The sequence below is a fragment of the Callionymus lyra genome, chromosome 15, assembly GCF_982586985.1.
Source record: "Callionymus lyra chromosome 15, fCalLyr1.hap1.1, whole genome shotgun sequence".
In the NCBI taxonomy this organism is placed as follows: Eukaryota; Metazoa; Chordata; class Actinopteri; order Syngnathiformes; family Callionymidae; genus Callionymus; species Callionymus lyra.
In genome coordinates this window covers 16722766-16744369 of record NC_141832.1, presented here as the reverse complement: position 1 = coordinate 16744369, position 21604 = coordinate 16722766, and the positions used below count along the sequence as shown (strand labels likewise).

The window sequence follows — 21604 nt, the reverse complement described above, 5'->3', positions numbered from 1 at the left end:
ATCCAGAACACAAATTTTGTTAGCGTTTGGTAATTGTTGCGTTTAAACTTCCGCCCACTAAATGGGGGGGCAGTCATTGCATCCTTTCGGGTGATGACTGAGGACGAGGGGATACAGTCGACTCGATTCTTTTTCAATCTATTTTTCCCGCAATATATTTCATGATTCAATTGTTTATTTGTATTGTTATTTTCTTGCTTTCAAAAGTGTGTTTAACATAAAATAATTCGATTTTTAAAATATTTCATATTTTTAATTATTTTTATAAATATTTTTTTTATGCTTTTAAAAGTGTGTTTAACATAAAATAACTAGTTTTTTTTTATATTTCATAAATGTAATTACTTATATTTAATTTGCTATGCTTTCAAAAGTGTGTTTAACATAAAATAATTCGATTTGTTGGCAGCAGCATTAGGTGAAAATAAAAAAAAATACAATAAGCAAGAGAGCACAAAAAAATAATAAAATACTTAAATAAGAATAAAATTCTACATTTGAAGAACTTGTTATTTCACAATATACAGTATATACAAAAATATAAAATTTACAATATTTACAAAAGTCTAAATTCAAAAGTTTATGTGCTACAATTAAATATCCGGTCGCTGGATGACAGCAGCACTGAGGACGAGAGGATACAGTCGACTCCAGCAGCTTTGAAAGCTGATGTTTGTACATATTCTGGTTTGAAAACAAATGAAAGCAGTTACGACTTTGTCAAGAGTCATGTGGTCTGTAAATTCTGCGACACCAGAGTCAAGTACTCGACAATACTACAAATATATCCTTAATCCGATTACGATACGTCGCAATATATTGTGTCATTGCGTGACACACAACCCTAGTTTTTCTTAAAGCTAATGATCACATAGAAGGCTATTTATTAGTGTTAGACATAATGTAGTTTATTTAATTATTTTCTGACTCTACATTACATTTATTATGTATCGGACTAAATAGAAATGTTGCTTTACTTTTGTTGTTTTCTTGACTCAGACGGAGGCTGTTCTTGATTTCAGTCACGTTTGCATGACTAAACATTGGCAAAGAGGAGTTGGATGTAGGCGGCAGACCAGCATAATCTCAGCCTTTATCTGCTGCTTCTTGTTTTCCAAATGATGAACTTGTTTAAAGCTTTGTTTTGCACTGAATAGAAGAAGTTTATGAAGTGCAGCAACTCTTCTGTCTGACCTTGTTTGTCGAACAACAGCCTTATTATTATTATCCGTCCTCTGTGTAGTTATATAATAAAATCTAATAAAAAAATACATAAAATAACTCCCTCACGGAGCGAGGAAGTGAGTTGAACAATAGTGAGGAAGTAGAGAGAATGTTACACAAGGTTTCTTTATAAATTGATAAAAATTAGGATTTATATTTGTGGCTGCTTGCTAACGCTAACATTAGCTTGTGATGACTTAGCAGTTAGCGGTGAGCTAAACAAACACATGGGTCATGGGAGGATCAAAACATTATTTGTATTAAATGTAATCGACTTGTTTACTTAAAAAATATTAAAAATAAAGTAAATTCGATAATATCATGAAATAAGTTTAGATTAACTATTGTAACTTAAACTAAGGAGGGATTTATTCAAGTCATTATATGGTTTTAATCTCGTAATAAAAAGTATTTTGTACACCTTAAATCGCAGAATCAAGTATTTCACCAATTGAATCTCGTAATTAAGTATTTGTCGACTTAAATCTTGAAATAAAATATTTTTGAACACCTAAAATCTCATAATCAAGTATTTTACCACTTAAATATTGTTATCAACTTAAACCTCCCAATAAAGTATTCTTGTACGACTAGAATCTAGTAATGAAGTATTTTTGTACAACTAAAATCTAGTAATGAAGTATTTTATACGACTAAACGCAGTAATTAAGTATTTTTGTTCAACTAAAATCTCGTAATTAAGTATTTTTCAACTTAAATCTTGTAATAAAGTATTTTGTACAACTCAAATCTCTTAATGAAGCTTTTTTCCCCTTTACGACTTTAATCTCGTGATAACTTATTTTTGTATGACTTAAATATGTCGTACATGTCGTAATAAAATACTTTTAATACTCCTTGAATCTCGTAGTAAAGTATTTTTGGGCGTGTGAATCTCGTTGTAGAGGTTTTTTTTTATTACTTAAATCTTAAAATATATATAGTATATTTTGTTATATATATTTGTGTAAAAATCTTATAAAAAACTAATGTTCTACTTAAACCTCGCAATAAAGTGTTTTGTACTGCTTTAATCTCGTTATTTTTTTTTTTTTACGGATAAAATCTTGTTAAAAAAATTTAAAAAAAGTTAATTGTATTGTATTAATTGTGAACTGTAATACTACGCGTCGCCAACAGAGGTCTCTGTCGGCATTTGTCTCCCAACAAGACGTCAGTGATTTCAAAAGATGCTTCAGTTCAGTTTATCCTCGTGTTTTATTCACTTTGTTTTATATTTTATCATCTAGTACAGCCAACGATTGTTTTTACCCCTCACTCAGTCATTTGGAATTATTAGTGAATATTGTTTTTCATATTTAACCCACAAAAAATAAAACTATCATTTTATCAGTTGATACTTTCTGTACAGAAACAAGATTAACTTTGTAGAGTAGTAGTAGTAGTTTGTCCTCATCGTCATATTCATGATCATCGAGCATCTGAATGAAATTTTTAAAAGATGCATTTGTTCTGGAGGGTTTTTAATCTCAGATCTCAGATGAACCGGGAACAATGAATCAAGAGCTTTATGTGCCTCACACAGGACCAGTATTGTCTCGGGTGACACAGCCTCAGCATTCATGGGCCTCAGCATGAGCTCTTCAGATGAAGTGCTTCTACTCCACACGTCATGAGGATCATCCCTCGTGAAATATGCTCCTATTTTCCTGACTACTTTGACACAGTTCTGTGGGAAAACAGCATGAAAATGCTTCAACTGTCCCCCCCCCCTCTCTCTCTCTGCACACCTGCCTGGCCTCTTCAACATTCCTGCCTCATATCCAAGTGCAGGCAGAGGCAAGTCATGTCAGATAATCTCTTGCAGAAAATATGTGCTTTATTTTGTACGACTTCCTGTTCCAATAATGCAGCTGCTGCAGGTTTAATCACAAGTTAAAGAGCAGAAAACAAGTGAAAATATCTGCTTCTACTACTGTGTCATTCACTTCCCCCAACTTGTGTGTGTGTGTGTGCGTGTGTAAGTGTGTGTGGGTGTGTGTGCCCGAGGCGACAGGCTGGTAAACGCGTCACCATTTGCTGCACCTTATGCCGTTAATCAAGTCGACGAGCTGAGACAGGACGTTTGGAACTCTTCACAATAAAAGCATGGATAACTTCCATAGTGTGATAGAAACCTGGATACTTTATTAATATCAACGGGAGAAATTTACATTTCAATTTTACTTCCATTGTTATAAGAAACTAAAAACAAAGTAAATATTAAAATAACATATTGTTTAATAAAAAATACAAAGTACAAAAATACAATATTGTGCAAAAGAAAAACACAAGCATTAAAAAATTGTTCATATAAATAAAATATTGTGCAAAGAAATAAAAAAAACAATGATATATTAAAACAAAATCCAAAATGAATTATTGTGCAAAGAAAGATTCACTGTTGAATATTATGCAAGGAAAAGTACAAAATGGAAAATAAAATATTGTGCAAAGAACAATACAAAAAAATAAATACAAAAATACTTCATTCTGCATATGTGGAAATAAAAGAAAAAAAAAGAACGGCAAAAATAAGATAAATAAAATATAAATATCAACAACCAATAATGCACACATATTTGATAAAAACACATAAAAACACAAGTAAACCCCTTGACCCCATTCTCCAATTCTCAGCAGTGGTCAGTACCTTTATATAATAGGATAATAAGACAAAATTGTTTCACTTATTCTCTTTTTCGAAAGTGTATTTATTCTTTATAAATAAATCAAAGTACAAATATAAAACGTGTTTAAAAAAGGTGCAAATACGTATTTCTAAATATGGAATAAGAAGTGATAACAGAAGATAAGGAGGGATGCATATAGAAAAAGAATAGTGTTGATGGTAATATTGCAATTAAACTAGTATATGGTATATATGTACTGGATAATAATAATAATAATGTAGTAAGTAAGTAAGTAAGTAAGTAATATTTATTTATATAGCGCTTAGTATGTATGTGTTTATGGATATCTGCTTAGTATATGCATGTATTATACTAAGGGATGTTGTTTTGTGTCATATAGACAATGAAAGACGATATATACTGTATATGTTGTATATATCTTTTAGTTTTCATTTTACTCAATCTATTTTAAATCGAACAAACGGTTACTAACGGGCGCGGAGTGAGCTTTTATTTTGAAACATCAAACCAGAAGTGGAGTCTCCTCCTCCTCCCTGCGTTGACAACAACAGTGGCAGGAAAAGACTTGAGTTAAAAGTCCGAGCGTCGTCTTTTCTAAACCTCCCTTTGAGTTTCTCGCACTTTCGCTCGCTTGTCGACGAAACCACTGAAGTTTCTCACTCGAGAGAATCAGAGGTTTTTTTTTTGCCAACTTTTGTCGCTCGAAACTCTTGTACGGAGACTCGGACAGCATGGTGTTAAAATCCGAAGACGGCGTCGGTGAGTTTCAGGAAATGCTGTCTGGGGGTGAACTTTGGTTCAGAAATTATATATAAAACCGTTACAAATTAAACTATAAGGGAATTATTACGCGTGTATTATTTTTACTTTAGCTAACTTTAGTGTTTTAAATCCAAAATACACATATTTTATTTTATTTATTCATTTTGTCCGATCATGACGTGGATATAGATGTCCCAGCTACATAGGGGAAGAGGCATGGGATACCCTGGTCACCTATCTTAGTTCAGATTTTTATTTTGTCTCGAAATTCCGATGTGTGTTTTTAGTAGATGCTGTTGAAATGTAATGTATTTGCCGTCAATTCATTATAACTTGTTGTTAACATGTTTCTTGATTGAGGGAGGAAACCAGAGTACCAAGAGGAAACTTAAAAAAAAGAAGCTTCAATAGAAAAACCTACTTTCTTCTAATATTTGTTAAAAACAGCTTTTTTTAAATGTTTTTTCTGGGTTAAATGTTTGAAATGGATCACAAAAATGTGCTTTTTTACTCAGTTCTGTGAACGTGCTGAGCCATGGACAGGTGTCAGAATACACTCCCACACTGTCAGCAAGAGCCGAACACTTGTTGCTGACTCTGTCCTTTTTTTCCCCCCCTCACAGATTTCTTTCTCTCCATTGATTCAGTTGTTTTCTCCCGTCACTAGTTTCGTCGTCTGCCAGCCGCGGCGGCATCGATCGTGGATGCGTCACTGCTAATCTTATTAAGCGAAACATACCCTCGCGACTGATCCTGTTTACAGGCCGCCGCCTCTTTTGTTCTGGTCGTGTTGTAAGGGTTCTTGACACTATTGCTTCTGTGTTTCGCTCTCAGAAGAAGTGTTGTCTCTGCAGCTTCTCTCTGCCAACTTGACGTGGGTGGCCCGAGTGGAGTCGGTAATGCTTCTGTAATGAGCGGCGTTGAGAGGTTCTAATGGGCACTACTAATACCCCAGTGGTGTTTCTAATGGTCATCATCCGCCGATAATCGTGTTTTTCGCCTTCATTAGTTGCAGCACTCTGGTCCACTCAGGTTGGCGTTGATGTTAGGATACTGGAGTAGAAACTCCATGAGTGTTTGTTTGTGGTAATTCACTTCGCTGAGATGACAGCGTGGTGCAAAAAACACTTGTTATGGGCGTTGGCGATAATAGTTAGGTTGGGAAATCATCGTATCTTAACTTAAGTAACACTTGTTTGTTTCAGCTGAAAGTCTCTTTTAAAGAGGCAAGGTGGAGGCCCCGGTGCATACCCAAGATCTTGGGAGGCTCCATTAAGCTTCTTGATCCGTTTATGTAACCGTTCATTGCCACAAACTACTGTAGGATTGATACGTGCTGAGTCATACAAGTTGAGTCGTCTGATAATTGTGTACAAAGTGCAAACAATGATGTTTACAGTTGAGATATTCTCCTTGTTTGTGACTCTGTAGGTGTCATAAAGCTGCTGAGGGTTCCAATTGTGTATGTATACTGTATTGAGTATTTTACTTTCTGATCCGTTAAAATATTGATTATGACTCTATATTGCAATATGTTTTTCAACAATACAGTATCTTTTTTCCCCTCAATTTTTTAAAATGTTTATTTTGGCTTTCAAATCATGTTTAATTTTGTAACATCATTTTTTTTATGGTTAATAGTTTCTTAAAGTACGTATAGAACTTTGATTGAATTCACAATTGGCATGCAAATGTGCGTTTGTTCATTTGCATGTGTTGCCATCTTGGGGAAGCTGAGGACGAGAGGATACAATCATCTCCTGCACCTTTTTTAAAGCTGATGTTTGGACATGTTTTGGTTTCAAAACAAATGAAAGCAGTTACGACTTTGTTTAATGTTCTCTTTAAATTCAAGTACCCGACAATACTAAACATATATCCTTGTTTTTATAGTATCTCAGTAAATATCGTTGCCCCTGTATCGTGATACGTAGCTTATCACTAGATTCTTGCTAATACACACACCTATAAATCAATCTGTGGTTTGCCTAATATTCAATCATAGTAATTCCTCAAACAGTATTTCAGAGTTTACAAGATTTTAATAATCCAAAAACAAGACTAACCTATTGGGAATTTGGATTTTCCTAAAGATAATGTTTCTTATACCTGCGATTCCCCTCCCTCTTTTTTCACCACCCTCGGGTTTAATGTCGCCATTATATTCACAGACCAAATTTTAGATAAAAACGGTACAAATAAATAATATAGAGTCTCTCTTTAACTTATTTTCACTGGTCTACAGGTTTATTTTTTTGTATAAAATCGACTGAAACTAGTGTCTTTACAAGAGTCACAGGCTAGTGTAACTTAGGATCTAAAAGGAAAAATTGATCAGACAGTAATTTAGTAGTTTTTTTCTTTACTAGCATTTTCATAAAACTTGAGAAGGTTGAGGTGGAAATGAACAATCTTGTTGACTCCAACTGACATTATCGTCTTGAGAAAATGAGTCGCATACAGTATGACCACGAACATGAAGCCATTACAAAGCCAAACTCTATTTTTAATTCACTTGACTACAGATGCAGGGTTGTTTATGTGTTTATCCGTCTCTTCGAAGCGAGTGCAGGTGGTTTCGGCCTGGTGACGTCTGGGCCGACGTTATTGCTGCAGGCTGTTATGACTTCTGGAGTGATTTATTACAAATGCACGCCTGCATCTTTCTGTCATAACTCCTCTTGGAGATATCCCGCTGAAATCTGAGGAATGCGTTGAACAAATGGCGACGACCCCCGGGCGCCATGGAAACCGAGAAAGGTCTGAAAAAATGTTTGACCTGCCACACCGAGGGGTTGTATGGCCGCTTTGTCGGAGTCGTTGACCTCGGCTACTATCGGAGCATGCGGATCACAGCTGAACCTGCGTCCGGCTGAAGAATGTCGAAGAGATTCGGGGTTTACATTTGTGTTTCCCACGGGATGGGCGGGGTCTGCTGTGGTCTCGAAACCCACGGAAGTCTGAGAAAAACTCACAGACAGGAAGTGAGACTTGCATAGATTTACAGAAAGTGACATCCCACGCTCACTACACGTTTTAAGTTGATGACAATAAATATTAGGAATCAAACTTTTTTTTTTTACTTTTATGTTACAGTGGGAGAAGAGGATGTTGATAGGAGGGCGTCCATGATAAGAATCCAGTGCTATCGGAGGACAAAGGCGGGCATTGTGGGCAGAAATAGCTCTTCCGCTTTTTAAGAAAAACACGGAGAAGCCTTTTATGAAAACGATGATGGCGATTAGATGAAGAATTTCTAATGAACATAGTGTAAGAGCGTCGGCTGGTGTGTACAGCTGCAGGATGTTTATCCTGACAAGTCATCTGTGTGCTCGCCTCGCCACTAAAGCCGTGTGGATCCACTCGTACATTTATCCGCTCAAGGCACTTCCTCTGCCCCCGGGGTACCCTTCCACAGTTCACACGCTTCCAGACATAAAATTTAAAGGGCTTCGGTGAAATATGTTATTGACTCCTCCTCTTGATGCTGTCTCGGCCTGGATTTATATTGTCTTGAAGGCTCAATGTTTTGCTTATCCAAGTCCTTGGTGTGTCTGTATTCCTTACAGTCTTTGCATCTTCTTGGTCTTAACACACTTAACCCCAGGGTCAAGGTGACCCGAAGCCCCGAAAACAAATGTGTTTGTAGTAACCCTTGTTGTGAACAACTTCCGTAAATACATATGCAGTGGTGGAGGTCGTTCACCTAGACCCAGAGACCACACAAGGGATACTACAAACACTTTTTTTTTTGGGCCTCCGGGTCACCTTGACCCTGAGATAACACAAGGGTTAAAGTCTGTGTTTCCCGAAGTCTAGATGTTGTCTTGGCCTGGATTTATAATGTGTTATTCTTTATCACGCAAAGCATTATCATGGTCTTTGGAACCACAAAGTCTCGTTTTTTGTCAGGGTTGGTGTGACATGGTCCAAGTCTTGATTCCTTAAAGTCTTTGTGTTGTCTTTATCTTACATCTTAAGTGCCTCAAGTCTTTATTTATACTGTGTTGGTCTTGAACAAGTAACGTATTGTTAGCTGATGTAAAGTCTTTGTTTACCTGGTTGTGGTGTGTCATGGTCTTGAATCCTTAACTTCTTTTGTTAATTGTCTTGGTCTTATGATCCTTTTAAGTCTTTGTTTTCCATAGTCTAGATGCCTTCTTGGCTTAGATTTATATATCGTCTTGGTCTTGAACGAGGAAAGTCTTTGCATTATCCCAAGTCTTGGTGTGTTTTAAGTTTTTGATGCTTCTAGTCCCAGGTTTTTTATTTTGTAGTTTTTGAACACTCAACATTTTGGAATTATCTCTGTCTTAGTTGCCTTAAAAGCTTGGTTTTCCCAAGACTTGATCCATCTCGTTCTTGGTTTGTGTTGGAGTTTCTAGGTATTTGCGTTGTCTTTGCCTTAAATCCTGAAGTATCTCATTCTTTCTAAAGATTCTTCCACTCACTGTCCACCCAGAGGTATCTAGAGATGTTGAATCTTTTTTTTTCCCCCCAAGGAACTCAATCCAGTTAGGGGCAAACAGAGCTGAGCTAAGAGTTGGTCCACATACTGAACCTAACAAAGGTGTTTTGATTTATCACGTGAAAAAGCTTTTCCTTTCTTCAACATGAGCTAACTTTAAACTATTTACAGCGGTAGTTGAGCTTCAGTCGACTTATTAACGGAAGACGTACCTGTTTCACGAAGTAACATTATTACAAGTGTTAATGTGAATCATGACTGAAATGCATTTCCTAGTCCGGTCCCTGTCTTCAAAACACAACCTGTTTTTGTGATGGCATCGAAAATGTGTTGACACTTTCCTCGATAAGATAAGAATGTGTTTTTGTTTGGCAATGATATTTATTAAAAAAAAAAAAACATGTTAACACTTCCTGTTATATGATTTAGTATGATTTTTTTCTTAACAGTAAATAGGGTCCCACACCCAGATGTTAGTCACCCTCGTCTATGATGTCATGTCGCAACATGAGGTTATCTCAATGGCTCTGTAAAGGTCGAGTCATCGCGCCGTGTGCGGACACGAGGAAGTCATCGACAGCTGCTCTGGAAGCCACTCACGCTGCAACTATGCCGCTCGTGGGGAATAAAAGGGAAAGGTGTCTCCACTTCTGAGACTCTTATTTAAAAAAAAAAAATCTTATGAATAGTCATGCGGAGAGAAAGGCTGATAATAATCATAGAATAGCTTCTTCACAGTTCGTCTTCTTTTTTTAGTCGACTTTTTCAAGTGGTTCTCAAAAGTGCTCCGAGGCTGAGACGAAGAGGGGGCGCACCACAAGTTTGTGGAAGATAAAAAGAAGAAAAACATAAATTACTACTTTTAGCATAGCCAGCTTAACATTGCTAAACGACGCCTCGGGATTCCTGACGTCCCCTAATTTTAATAGTACCTTCCTGGAAATTAAAAAAATATATATTTATTGTCTTTAGGAAACGGGGAAAGTATTTTGCTTGCCAAAAATTGTGGATTTGACTTAAACATGTTTATTTGTTTCAGCAAAATGTAATATTAATTTTAATGTAATTCATTCTGACTTATAACTGACTCGACTGACTCGTTCGAATCTTGCTTTGCCAAATAGTTAAGGTGTTTTTGTACCTGTTATAATGTACCTTAGATTCTTATCTACTATTTATGTGAGAATTTAAAAACATAAATTGCTACTTTTAGCATAGCTAGCTTAAAATTGCTAAACGACGTCCCCTAATTTTAATAGTACCTTGCTGGAAATTTAAAAAAAAAATAGATTTATTGTCTTTAGGAAACGGGGAAAGTATTTTGCTTGCCAAAAATTGTAAGTAAGTAAGTCATTTTTATTTGTATAGCGCTTTTCCAGACCAGGGTCACGAAGCGCTTAAACAATATTCAATAAAGTATATACTTTAAAGATCAAGATAAAACTGATAACACAAAAGGAGTTCCAGAAAATCAAGAAAAAGCCTGAACAAATAAAAACGTCTTAAGATGTTTCTTAAAGAAGTCAATAAGACATTTAAACATTGTGGATTTGACTTAAACATTTATTTTTGTTTCAGCAAAATGCAATGTTAATTTTAATGTAATTCAGACTTTTACCAAAAACACTCGTTCAAAGGCACAAATGACAAATAATTAAAGTATTTTTGTACCTGTTATAATGTACCTTAGATTCTTATCTACTATTTTTGTGAGAATTCTAACCAGCCAGATGCTTAATGAAATGAGAATGTGCTCAGGATGAGTTTTAATTCCGGGAAAATGATGCACTGATTTATTTATTTGTTTTGGGGGTTGCTTGAAGAGGCAGATTTTGGAATGACCACTGGGTGGAGCCTTCTTGTTCGCTTCATGTCAAAACAGAAGGGGAGCTGGAGACACGAGGGGAGGGTGGGAGGCGGTGAGTAAGGCTCCTTCTCAAATGGACCGTCAGAGTGTCGCGAGCAGACGAGGAGCTAATATCCGGCGGTGTCTCGCTCCCTGACCGGAGGAGGCTGCGCCGTGTTGACATGTGGATGTGCAGCTCCTGAAGCTGGAGCCCAGAGGATTCAATTTGGTTGCCACTGAGGATAAGTGATGGACTAGGAAGAAAAAGAGGAAACGGAAAAGAAGACTCGGGAGGAGTTCACGCTCAGGTCTGTCTCCGGTTAAATAGTTGAACTTTTTTGGGGTTACTCCCTTGGCTGTTTTGTTTTTGGGGTCTGTTCCGACAGTGGGTTTGGATCTGTTGATCTCGATAGTTGCAGATGGATGTTGTAAGGGTGGAGTTGACGCTCAGTGTACGGATCGATAAACTCTGAGAAATCTTTCTCGTCGTGAAACTGCGTAATGTTTCTTCTAAAGATGTTTCAAGTGGTTCATACACCAAAGAAGAGTTTAAAAGACAAAACGTTTGTCCAAATCATCCCGTGGATTTAATAAGGATACATTTTGTTGTACGTCTGCCATGACGAACAAATCCATATCTGGAGCCGGGACCGCTTTAGTCATCCTTTCCCGTGGCCTCATTAAGGAATCTGGTGATCGTCCAGTTGCAGACACAATAGCAGAGCTGTGGACGTCCCACTGACTCTTGTGTGCCACTCACCGTCCAACACCTCCTCAGCAAAACACAAGATTCCCTCTTGTGTCCATTCAGCCCCTTTTTTTTCAACCCCGCCTACCTCCAGGTCCTGCCAGTGCATTGGTTTTTTTTTTTTGATCCACGGCATTTATTTCGCTCAGTTGGTGCAATTGAATTTGTGGGTCAGAGGTGCAAAGGTTTGGGTCAAATAGCTCAAATGCCCTCCTCCTTGCACTTTTGTTGTCTCGTCGGAATGCGGAATGGATTCACAGAAGCCACTCACGTGTTTTTAACCTAATTTGATGCTTCTTGCATGTGCTTTTACTGATATTGATCAGGAGTCAATTGATTGATTTGGGTTGTAGACGACAAAGACCATGTGGCTGGTGGAGGGTATGAAGGTTCAAAGGTTCTTTAGTCAATGATGTTGTACAAGAAGAATACCTTGTAGCTGAAAGTGGTGTGAATAGTACACACTAGTCTCACTCGTCAGCCCCTCGCTCAAAACATTAGAACAATATGCCAAACCTTCTTCACTCTGTGAACTGTAGTCAAGAGGTTCAAATACACATTGGTAAATAGAAGCACAACATTCAAAACTAACACAAACCTGAGCCAAACCAACCCGTTTTTTCTATTTGACACGAGCTAATGGTAAACTGGTGAGTTTCTCACTTTAGCTCCTGTCAAAATAAAAGTCTAGAAGCTTTTTTGCATGAAGAATCATTGCACTTGGTTCGCAGCCTCTGGTGAACGGAACTTAATAAAGTAAATGGACCACAAGAAGAAGTTCCTGCTGTGATTGGTGTCTACGACCAACCGCATACCACCTTCTGCTTTTTCTCCGTAAGCAGAACTAATCTTGCTCAATGAGGTTGGATTTGTAATAATTTGTCAGCAGTTCAAGGCAGTCTTGCGACTTACGTATATTTCTCAAATCGCCTACTGCACTGTTGCAACATCACAATTCTCGTCCTCGGGTACTCACGTAATTAATTTAAACTCTTGTGGGATCAGTTTTAGGCATCATTCTTGTCTGGCAGTCTTACTATTGGAGTACTATATTATTTTTTTTGGGGTAATGTGCACATTTTAAATTGGGTCACCATGTTGAAGGGGAACAGCAAGAGCTCTTACAATCACGGCACTTTCTAATATGCTTTTTTCCCAGGGAGATTTCTTTGCTGATCTTTGTGGAAATGAGACGTCTCTGCCTTGATGCCAGGATGACGGTCACGAGAAGTATTAGCGGGTTCGCCGCTGAGGGGGTTTCGCTGTTGTTGTTGAAGTCTCTTGATGCCACCTCCTCAGGGTTTTACCGCTGACCCAGTGGCGCTCGCCGACGACCAGCTGTAGCCAGCCGGGAACACTAGAAAAGCTTGTTTTAGTTGGCACGAAATAAAGGATGAGAATACACATGATAATTTATCAAAGGGATTTGAGGCATCAGTGCTTGTGGTTTTTGTGAGATTAGAGATGCAAGAGTTTGGTTCAGGTAGAATATTGCCTATGGTGGTAATGAGTTTAATCTCAGTGGGAAAATAAAAAACTCCCTGATTTCTTATCGGAAAAGTGGTCAGCATTTCGATGTCATTGTAACTTGAAGTATATTTCAGGGATCTAATGGAGACGGCAAGAGGGCTCCCCCTTGGCTTCCAACTCAAGTCAATGGGAAAGATTCCACAGATTTCTGAACCTTCACAGTGTTGACGCTCATCTTTGCCTGGATTTGTTATATTTTTTTAAGCATGGAAGCCTTCTTAATTTAGAGCATATCAGCAGGAAGTAGTTTGATGAAATGAAAGTAGATCTGCTGAATCGTTCTTACGTCACAAACGCTAGAATAGGCACTAAACCATGGGGATCCCAATCCTTTTGAGTTACCAAATGCGCCTGTTGGGACAGGGTTGGCAAGCAAAGCTTGGCACTGAGGCACAACTTTGGTGATAACGTATTGTGTAAAGTAGAGTAATATCAATTGAATAGCATGCTTTATAGACAAATGGCTTTGGTTTATAAAACGACATGAAGCTCAAGACACCAGGCAATTGGACGGAGAGATACCATTTCTTTCTATGAAAGTGATTCCTGATAAAGCTGAAAACACACCGCATGTGAGACCCTTTTCTTTATTTTTCTTTGAAAGAACCAGCCTATATATGTGCGGTTTAGGCACGTAAAGTGACGTATTGAATACTTGAAGACTCGTAAGTGAGGCAGCATTTCTTGGTGTGTCATTGGTTGTCCTGATTCAGCAGCTGAAACAGCCCAGAATCATGGTTTGGCCCATCGAGTAAGTCACATCCAAGTTAAAATGTTGACATCTACATAGCTAGTCAGCATCCGTGAGGGTATTTCCACACGAAAAACGACCTGGCGTTTCTGAAGAACGTGGGCGGCGGTTATATTATTTTGGTTCATAGATTCTCCTCTTCTTGTGTTTTTCACCAACTTGTGAATCTGGGACATCGATGTTTTTGTTTGTCAGCCTTTCCTTTCACATGTTTGCCTGGTAATGCAGTCACCAGACGACTTTAAGTGAAGGAGACTTCCTGTAATGTGCTGCATTCCGGGCATTGACGGACGGCTTTTTGGCTTTGAGTGACTGCAGTTTTCCTTTCTCCTAATGTGGGATTATTCCTATCCTTGATGTACAAATGTCTGAATGACATAAGGTCATAATCCTAGAAGAAAAAAAAGAGTCATCGCCTTGTGATTTCTGAATGACTCCTAAAGACATTATATTTCGTCCTTGCATTGTCAAGTAGGTACTGTATGGAATGCTTACCGTTGTTACGATATATCTCATGGTATTTTTGACTTGAGGAACAAAAAGTCTTCTGAGTATTCTCTTTTAATCATGTAGCTAATTCTTTCCAGATACCCAACCAGTTGGCCCTAGTCTGACCCCTTTAGCCCCTAAACCAAGGTGCTGGAGTAATGCAGGAAGGACAAAGGGTCAAAAAAGGGGGTTTGGGTTTGGCCGCTTGGGGAATCAAGAAAAGAGTCTCTGAGTGATGGTTAGGATTTACCAATGGAAAACCTTTTGGCCTTTTTGGTAGACATTTAGGTGAATTTGATCCTGTGGACATTACATTCTCGAACCAACTAAAATACAACAAGATTTTTCCACTTTATTTTTACTGAAACAAGCTTCTTGATAATGCAGAGAAAATACCATATTTTTGTCAAAACAAAACGCTTTTGTGTCAGTTTATAATCAAAAGAACAGAAATAATATGAATTATTTTATCTTTCTGTATGGCCTGTTAACAAATGTCTCATTGCTGTTCATTTAGAATCAGTCTCTGTTAAATTGACTTAATTATATACTGTATTTTAATAAAAATTGACTTTCGTAGTAAGTAGTTATCATTTTTGCGATGTCATATCTTTCTTGTATCATAAATGCATCTTTCTCTTTCTTAATTGGCTAATATTGATCATTTATTGCCTCAAACAAGCCAGTGCAAGATCAATTGATCGATTCTATTTACACAAAAAAACTACTTTTTCTCTTTTTTTAAAGACTGAGACTGCGGTAGCAAAACAGTGTTTTGGCCCAAGATAAAGATATTTTTAATTAAAATCTGTGAATACATGGCTGAGGATTGTGGCAGGTTTTTTTTTACTTGCTCTGAAGCTATACATCATAAAGTTAAAATGGAGGAAATGTATCACATCAATCGTTGATTCCCCATCACATGGGTCGACACCTGAGCCCCCCGACTGCCTCATGAGTAAATATTGCAACGGGAAAGCTGATATAAATGTTTATAATCTGATGCAAGAAACTGCTCAACAAATATTAAGAGAGGTTCTCCTTACATTGGCCCGAGTCATTTTGTTAATTTCTTTTTATTTTCTCCTTCAGTGCCGGACGATCTGACTCCAGAGGAGCAGCAGGAGCTGGAGAACATTCGCCGACGCAAGCAGGAGCTGCTCGAAGACATTCAGGTAGGAGCCAAAAGTGTTTACGTTGGCGGTGTGAAGGCAAAAGTCGACTGACATTTCTTTTAATGTGATCAAATGTTCCTCGACGTTCTCCCTCGCTGGGTTTTTATATTTTTCATTCTTTATCTGCACGTTCCAGATGTTTGGCTCGCGTCCACTGGCTTCAGCGTGAAATGAAACTCCTATCTAGTATTTGAGGTCTTTTCGTCCCTTTTCTAACCCCAAGTGGAATGTGGGGTATTTCCGACTCGGTTTCCTCCGCAAGTGGTTCTGATTATTTTAGCCGAAATTTTCAGATTTAAATATGATTTTTTTGCGTCTTTAAAATGGAATAGTTGAAGTCCTACAGCAGCTCAGTCCATACAGGAAGTCGGTGGCTTCTCAAAAGTCCCAGCAGGCAGCGTTCGCCAATCCAGACAAACACTAGAGGCGAGAATTGACACCCCGGTCTTTTATGAGCTTTGTGTCCGCCGTCCCCCATTCCCCCTCCCTCGCTCACGGGGGCCACCCTCCGCTGACCCTCCGACCCCGGCCGTTTCATGTGTTCCAAATTGAATCCCACACCCTCGGCTCGTCCTGGTATGTCCCGGCCTCCGCCGCGTCCACCCACTCCCCGGGTCCTGAGCGCAGGCTTTGTCCGCGGAGGCAAAGAATCCACGGAATGTGTTGTGAGTGCGCAGGTCTGGAGAGGAACACAGATGTTGCCGTTGTTGTCGCGCCTCAAGTGAATCGGCATAAAACTGCACCAACAACAACGGCAACAGTATCGTTATCGCTTACGGTGAGTCTGGATCTGCATAGAAGACGTCACGATGTTCCGGACCAGGGGGCGCTGTCTAGCTTCTGATGTCCTCGAGGACTCTACTTGGAAAAAAGTCATTCATTTCCATGTGTATTATCATTTATTTAAGGATAGATGAAAGAAGAAAATGAAGAAATTATGTAAAACAAGAGTATTATTTTAGATTAAGTTTAAACAATACTAAACAATAAGAATAATAAGGACATTAAAATATTATTAAAAGTTCAAAATATAAATTCATTTTCTGGAGCCAGTCCCAGCTACTTCGGGCGAGAGGCAGGGGAGTCTGTTGAAGGACACACGGAGACACACAACCATTCATACACACTCTCACACCTATGGATAATTCAGAATACTAAAACAACCTTTTGTATGTTTTTATACTGAGGGAGGAAACCGGAGTAAAAAAAAAATGTACAAAACGAACGTATGATGCCTCAAGTTGGAAGCAAACTGGAAACTTTATCCCTGTTTTTTCTGAATTTTATTTTGAAATATTCATTTTTTTATACATAAATATGAAAAAGTGCAATTATTTGAATAAATAAAAATGATAAATATGATATAATAAAAAATGGGAATATAAACCTTGAATCTTCATATGAATGGAGTTTAATAAAATACTTGGTCAAGAAATGTATAGGAATTAGAAATGATAAAAAAAAAAAAAACTTGAATTATTCAGGATTTGATAACTGTTGTCGTGTCAAAGCAGAAACTGTAAAATATAAGGAAATTATTGTTTTATAGTTTCTTACTTATTCTGTGTGAATAAAATCAGTCAATTGATCAATTATTCTTTTTTTGAATCAATAAATAACGACTATTTTGATTTATATTGGTAAAATGTATATTTATTCATTATATTAATGCTTTAGTAAAGTGGTTTTAAAACTATATTTAGTAGCGAAAAGAGTAAAACTGCTGCTCTTTGCTGTCATCGTGTCAGCGTGAGATCACATATTGTACTCCACCCTTCATATATTCTTGGGTATTTCCTGCGTAAGTGGAGCAGATCAGCTTCTAAACCTGTAATCACTTAAATCCCACATGAAAATAATCCTGAATATCTGCTCAAATTGAGGCTAAACCCAAATGATCAATACGGTTTAAACCATCAGCAGTGATGTAACAAGACATCGAACGTCTGCTTAAAAAACGTGTTTTTCTCGCTCAAATTCTACCTTCATGAATTTTTTATCAGCGACGTTCCAGCTTCGGTTTCATCGTTCCTCACAACAATATATTTTAGAATAGTAACGAGAGTTTTTTAGTGTTTCCACTCTTTTAGTTCCACCGTCGGCTCACGCTCTGTGTCTGGACCGTGGATGAGTCAGAGATGATCGCACTTGGAAATCTCCATTGATTTTATTATGAATCTCTTCCATGTTGTTTTCACTCGTCACAGACCTTCCATTACTGGAATTGGAAGCGCTGCTGATGGAGCTGTTTACTGTGTTGCTCATCATCAACATGAGATCACAAAATCCTGCTCGTTGCTATCGTTTCAGTTTGTGAACTCATTATGACCCCCCCCCCCTCCTCATCATCGCTTGCTAGACCGCAGCGGTCAGTACCAAAAGCACGATCAAGCCTTATATACACAGAGATAAGAACCACATTATTTTTCATTGGGTGTTGAATTTGTTTCCCTGCATTGAAGAAACCATAATAATCTGGAATATCTAAGTCACAATTGCTATTATAAAGTGATCCCTCGTTTTTTGCTTGGGTTACTGAAAACTCTTGCAAAGTACTCACAATTTTATATTTTACTTCTTTAATTTAACAACAACGATCGCACTTATTTGAATTTGCAAACTCACAATTGGATATGAGGTGCCATCCCTCTCAACAGCCCTTTCGGTAACAACTCCCATGATGCTTTGCCACCCAGCCAACCAATCACCGCAGCCGATCACTATTGACAGACTATCGGGCTTAGAACTTAAATACAATATTGGGGCCAATAATGAGCCGTTACTAAACAGAAAGGCATCATGGGAGTCCACTGTTTTATTAGTGCCAGCTTGCTAGAATATATATTTGAACTTGAAGTACAGTGTGCAAAAAATACACACTGCTTTTAAAAGTGGACACAAACGTGAAAACAACTGCCTGTAAAACAACCACTCAATCTGCTGCTGTGGTGGAGAAATCAAGTCCCCCCCTGAGGTGGAAAAAGGCTATTTTGTGACTGGATTTCTTCCAATAAAAACAATGTCTCTCGTCATCAATAAAAAGTGTTTTTTTGTTAGCCTCAGTTTGTGGAAGCTAACTGTGGTTGTTCCTCCTGCAGCGGCTGAAGGATGAGATAGCAGAAGTGACCAGTGAGATCGAGAACCTGGGTTCCACTGAGGAGAGGTGAGACTGAGTACATTTCGCTTGTTTGTCCTCAATTAACTGACGAGGACGTCAATTATTTATGTTTTCAAAGGTCAAGGTGGGGTCGCGTCACAACCCCTCCTCCCCCTCTGTAAATTGCTGTTGCTTTTAAAGACATTTTAAATGTTTCATCAGGCCTCATTGAATTATGCAGTGAGGGTATAGACTGATGCAGACAATGCATGTTCCTCGGGGACGGCGAGCGTTTGCTTTGGTCTACTCAAGTGGTCGACTCCCATCAGACACCCGGGGATCCTACAGCACTTTCCCTTTGATCAAAGCCATTAATGTACAGATGCATTCTTTTGATCGAAGTTTCCCATCAGCCTTTTGTTTAATACCTGTAAACAGAAGTTAATACGGCTCGGAACTGGATTGAAGCTCAAGTTAAGTCCCTGTTCAGCCGGGTTTAGGTTGGATTTATACGTGCTAAGTTAATATGTGAATCCTTTTCTTTTAACGGCTTACAAAAAGATAAACTTGAAGAAGCTGCACAATACTGTTTTGTCTAGTACGGTCAGCAATTATACTCTTTGGAATTAGCCGTTTGGATGGGACGGAAAACAAGTATAGTAAAATTAATAAAAATAATCTGAATAGATACAGTATCTCAAAAAAAAAAGTAAATTGACATTTTTTAAGGATTAATTGGAAAAAAAAGTTGATTAATAATAGTAAAACGTACTAATCATGTTTAATTATATAAAATATCATTAAAAATATATTTTATTTAAATAAACATTATTAATTAAAAATGTGTCTGTTATTTTTACAAGTGGGAATTGTAAAAAAAAAAAAGGAGATAATGATGCATACAAAAATTTTAATAAAATATGTTATTTAATACATTAAATAATGATTAATCTATTATATTAAGAAAAAACTCTTATCAACCAGCCTTACACCTTACAAAAACAACATGTATATGAAATATATTCTACACATTTTTTTTAATTACTTTTGATATGCATACTTAAAATGTAATGCCAATTATTTTAATTCTATTGCATTATATTAATCTCATTTTATTATTTTAAATTTATTTTAATCATTTTTATTCTCTATAGCATCACTACAAAAAAACAACCCACAATCCTGTTCTGATATATGTAAGAAAACTAAAATAAATAAATGTATTAAATGTAATAAAATATATATAAATACATATTTAAGAACTTTTAAATTCTATATGACTAAAAGATCAAACATTTTTGAAATACTAAAATTGCCAAAAATAAGCAAATTAAAATGAGACGACAATATAATTTAATTTTTTGACACAGAATACAAGAATATTGTCTGATATTTTTCCTCTCCTCTTAAAAAAACAACCTTTCAAACTATATTCGACAAAATCAAAGTATCATAGCAAGTCTCAATAGCGTGTTGTTGTTGACAATGTTCTCCTCGAGGACTTACGACCCGAACTTCTTCTGCTTCAGGAAAAATATGCAGAGAAACAAACAAGTGGCCATGGGCCGGAAGAAGTTCAACATGGACCCTAAAAAGGTAAATCTCAGCCGGGTCTAGTGGTCTCTCATCCGAACAACGACTCTCCTCTCTTCTTCAGGGGATCCAGTTCATGATCGAGAACGAGCTGCTGAAGAACACCAGCGACGACATCGCTCAGTTCCTCTACAAAGGCGAAGGCTTGAACAAAACGGCCATCGGAGATTACCTCGGAGAACGGTGATTTGTTTTTCTTTTCTTTTGAGTGTGTGAGGTCTGACCAGCAAATGGAGTTCAGCCTGTTGATGGATGCTCTCTTGATTGTTAAGTCCTGGGCCGAGCCATTAGTGTTGTGATTGGTCACGGGTCCTCCGGGACCGCCGGGGACTGTCGATGAGACCCTCCTCGGAGCCACAAACATGATCTCACAGGGCAGATCATTTACTCCGAGGGCCACGCGGGTCAGCGATGATGTCATGATCATGATTGGATGGAAAAACAAGTCTCGGTGCAGCCGGGCTTGAGCTCTGGGTGGGAGTCCCCTTGTATTCAAGAAAGTGACCATTGTTTATTTTGATTTTTCATTCTTTGCAGTGGTCAGTACCTATTTAAAGTAGGACAAAGTCCTTTTAACAGCACACCCCTTTAATCCGCCATCAAATTATTTTTTTATTCGGTTTTTCTTTGGGTGGGTATTGGAAAGAATCAGGCGATACCCTACGTGTCACTATACAAGGGCAACGATACGTTATATTGTGATACAGTAGGATATATTTATAGTATTGTCGAGTACTTGACTCTGGTGTCGCAGAATTTACAGACCACATGACTTGTGACGAAGTCGTCATTGCTTTATATTTGTTTTGAAAACAAAATAGGTCCAAACATCAGCTTTAAAAGCTGCTGGAGTCAACTGTATCCTCTCGTCCCCAGTCATAGCTGGGATCTTGCGGGATTTAATTTTTTTTTTTTGGGTGGCAGACGTAATGACAGCTGCCATCTAGACACAGAGGTTTAATAGCAACACAAAAATGAACAACGCTGTAAATATTCGAACATTAATTGTAAATAAAAATTCTAGTAATTTTATGTAAACACACTATATTAAAAATATAAACCATAAAAGGAACTAAAATGAAAATTAATACGATTTGAATGGCGCTCCCCCCAATAAAATGGAAACAATGCTGTTGAATATTGATATGGTATTGTATGTTGTTATTTTCTCATACTTGTGTGGCAATAGTTCGCACCATGATGGCATCATCATCTACAAAATCGTACCACAAGTCTCTCATATACTAGGAAGTTCAAAGAAGCAACC

The 21604-nt window shown here is 37.6% G+C and overlaps 1 protein-coding gene across 1 annotated transcript in view; it reads left to right on the top strand.

Annotated features, from left to right (window-relative positions):
- cyth1a (cytohesin 1a) overlaps window positions 1–21604 on the top strand; it is a 282462-nt gene that overhangs the window by 250222 nt on the left and 10636 nt on the right. Inside the window, exons 3-6 of the mRNA XM_087808574.1 lie at window positions 15565–15647; window positions 18746–18810; window positions 20274–20340; window positions 20402–20520. Of these exons, the coding sequence (XP_087664700.1) occupies window positions 15565–15647; window positions 18746–18810; window positions 20274–20340; window positions 20402–20520 (334 nt within the window). The remainder of the gene's footprint in view (window positions 1–15564; window positions 15648–18745; window positions 18811–20273; window positions 20341–20401; window positions 20521–21604) is intronic.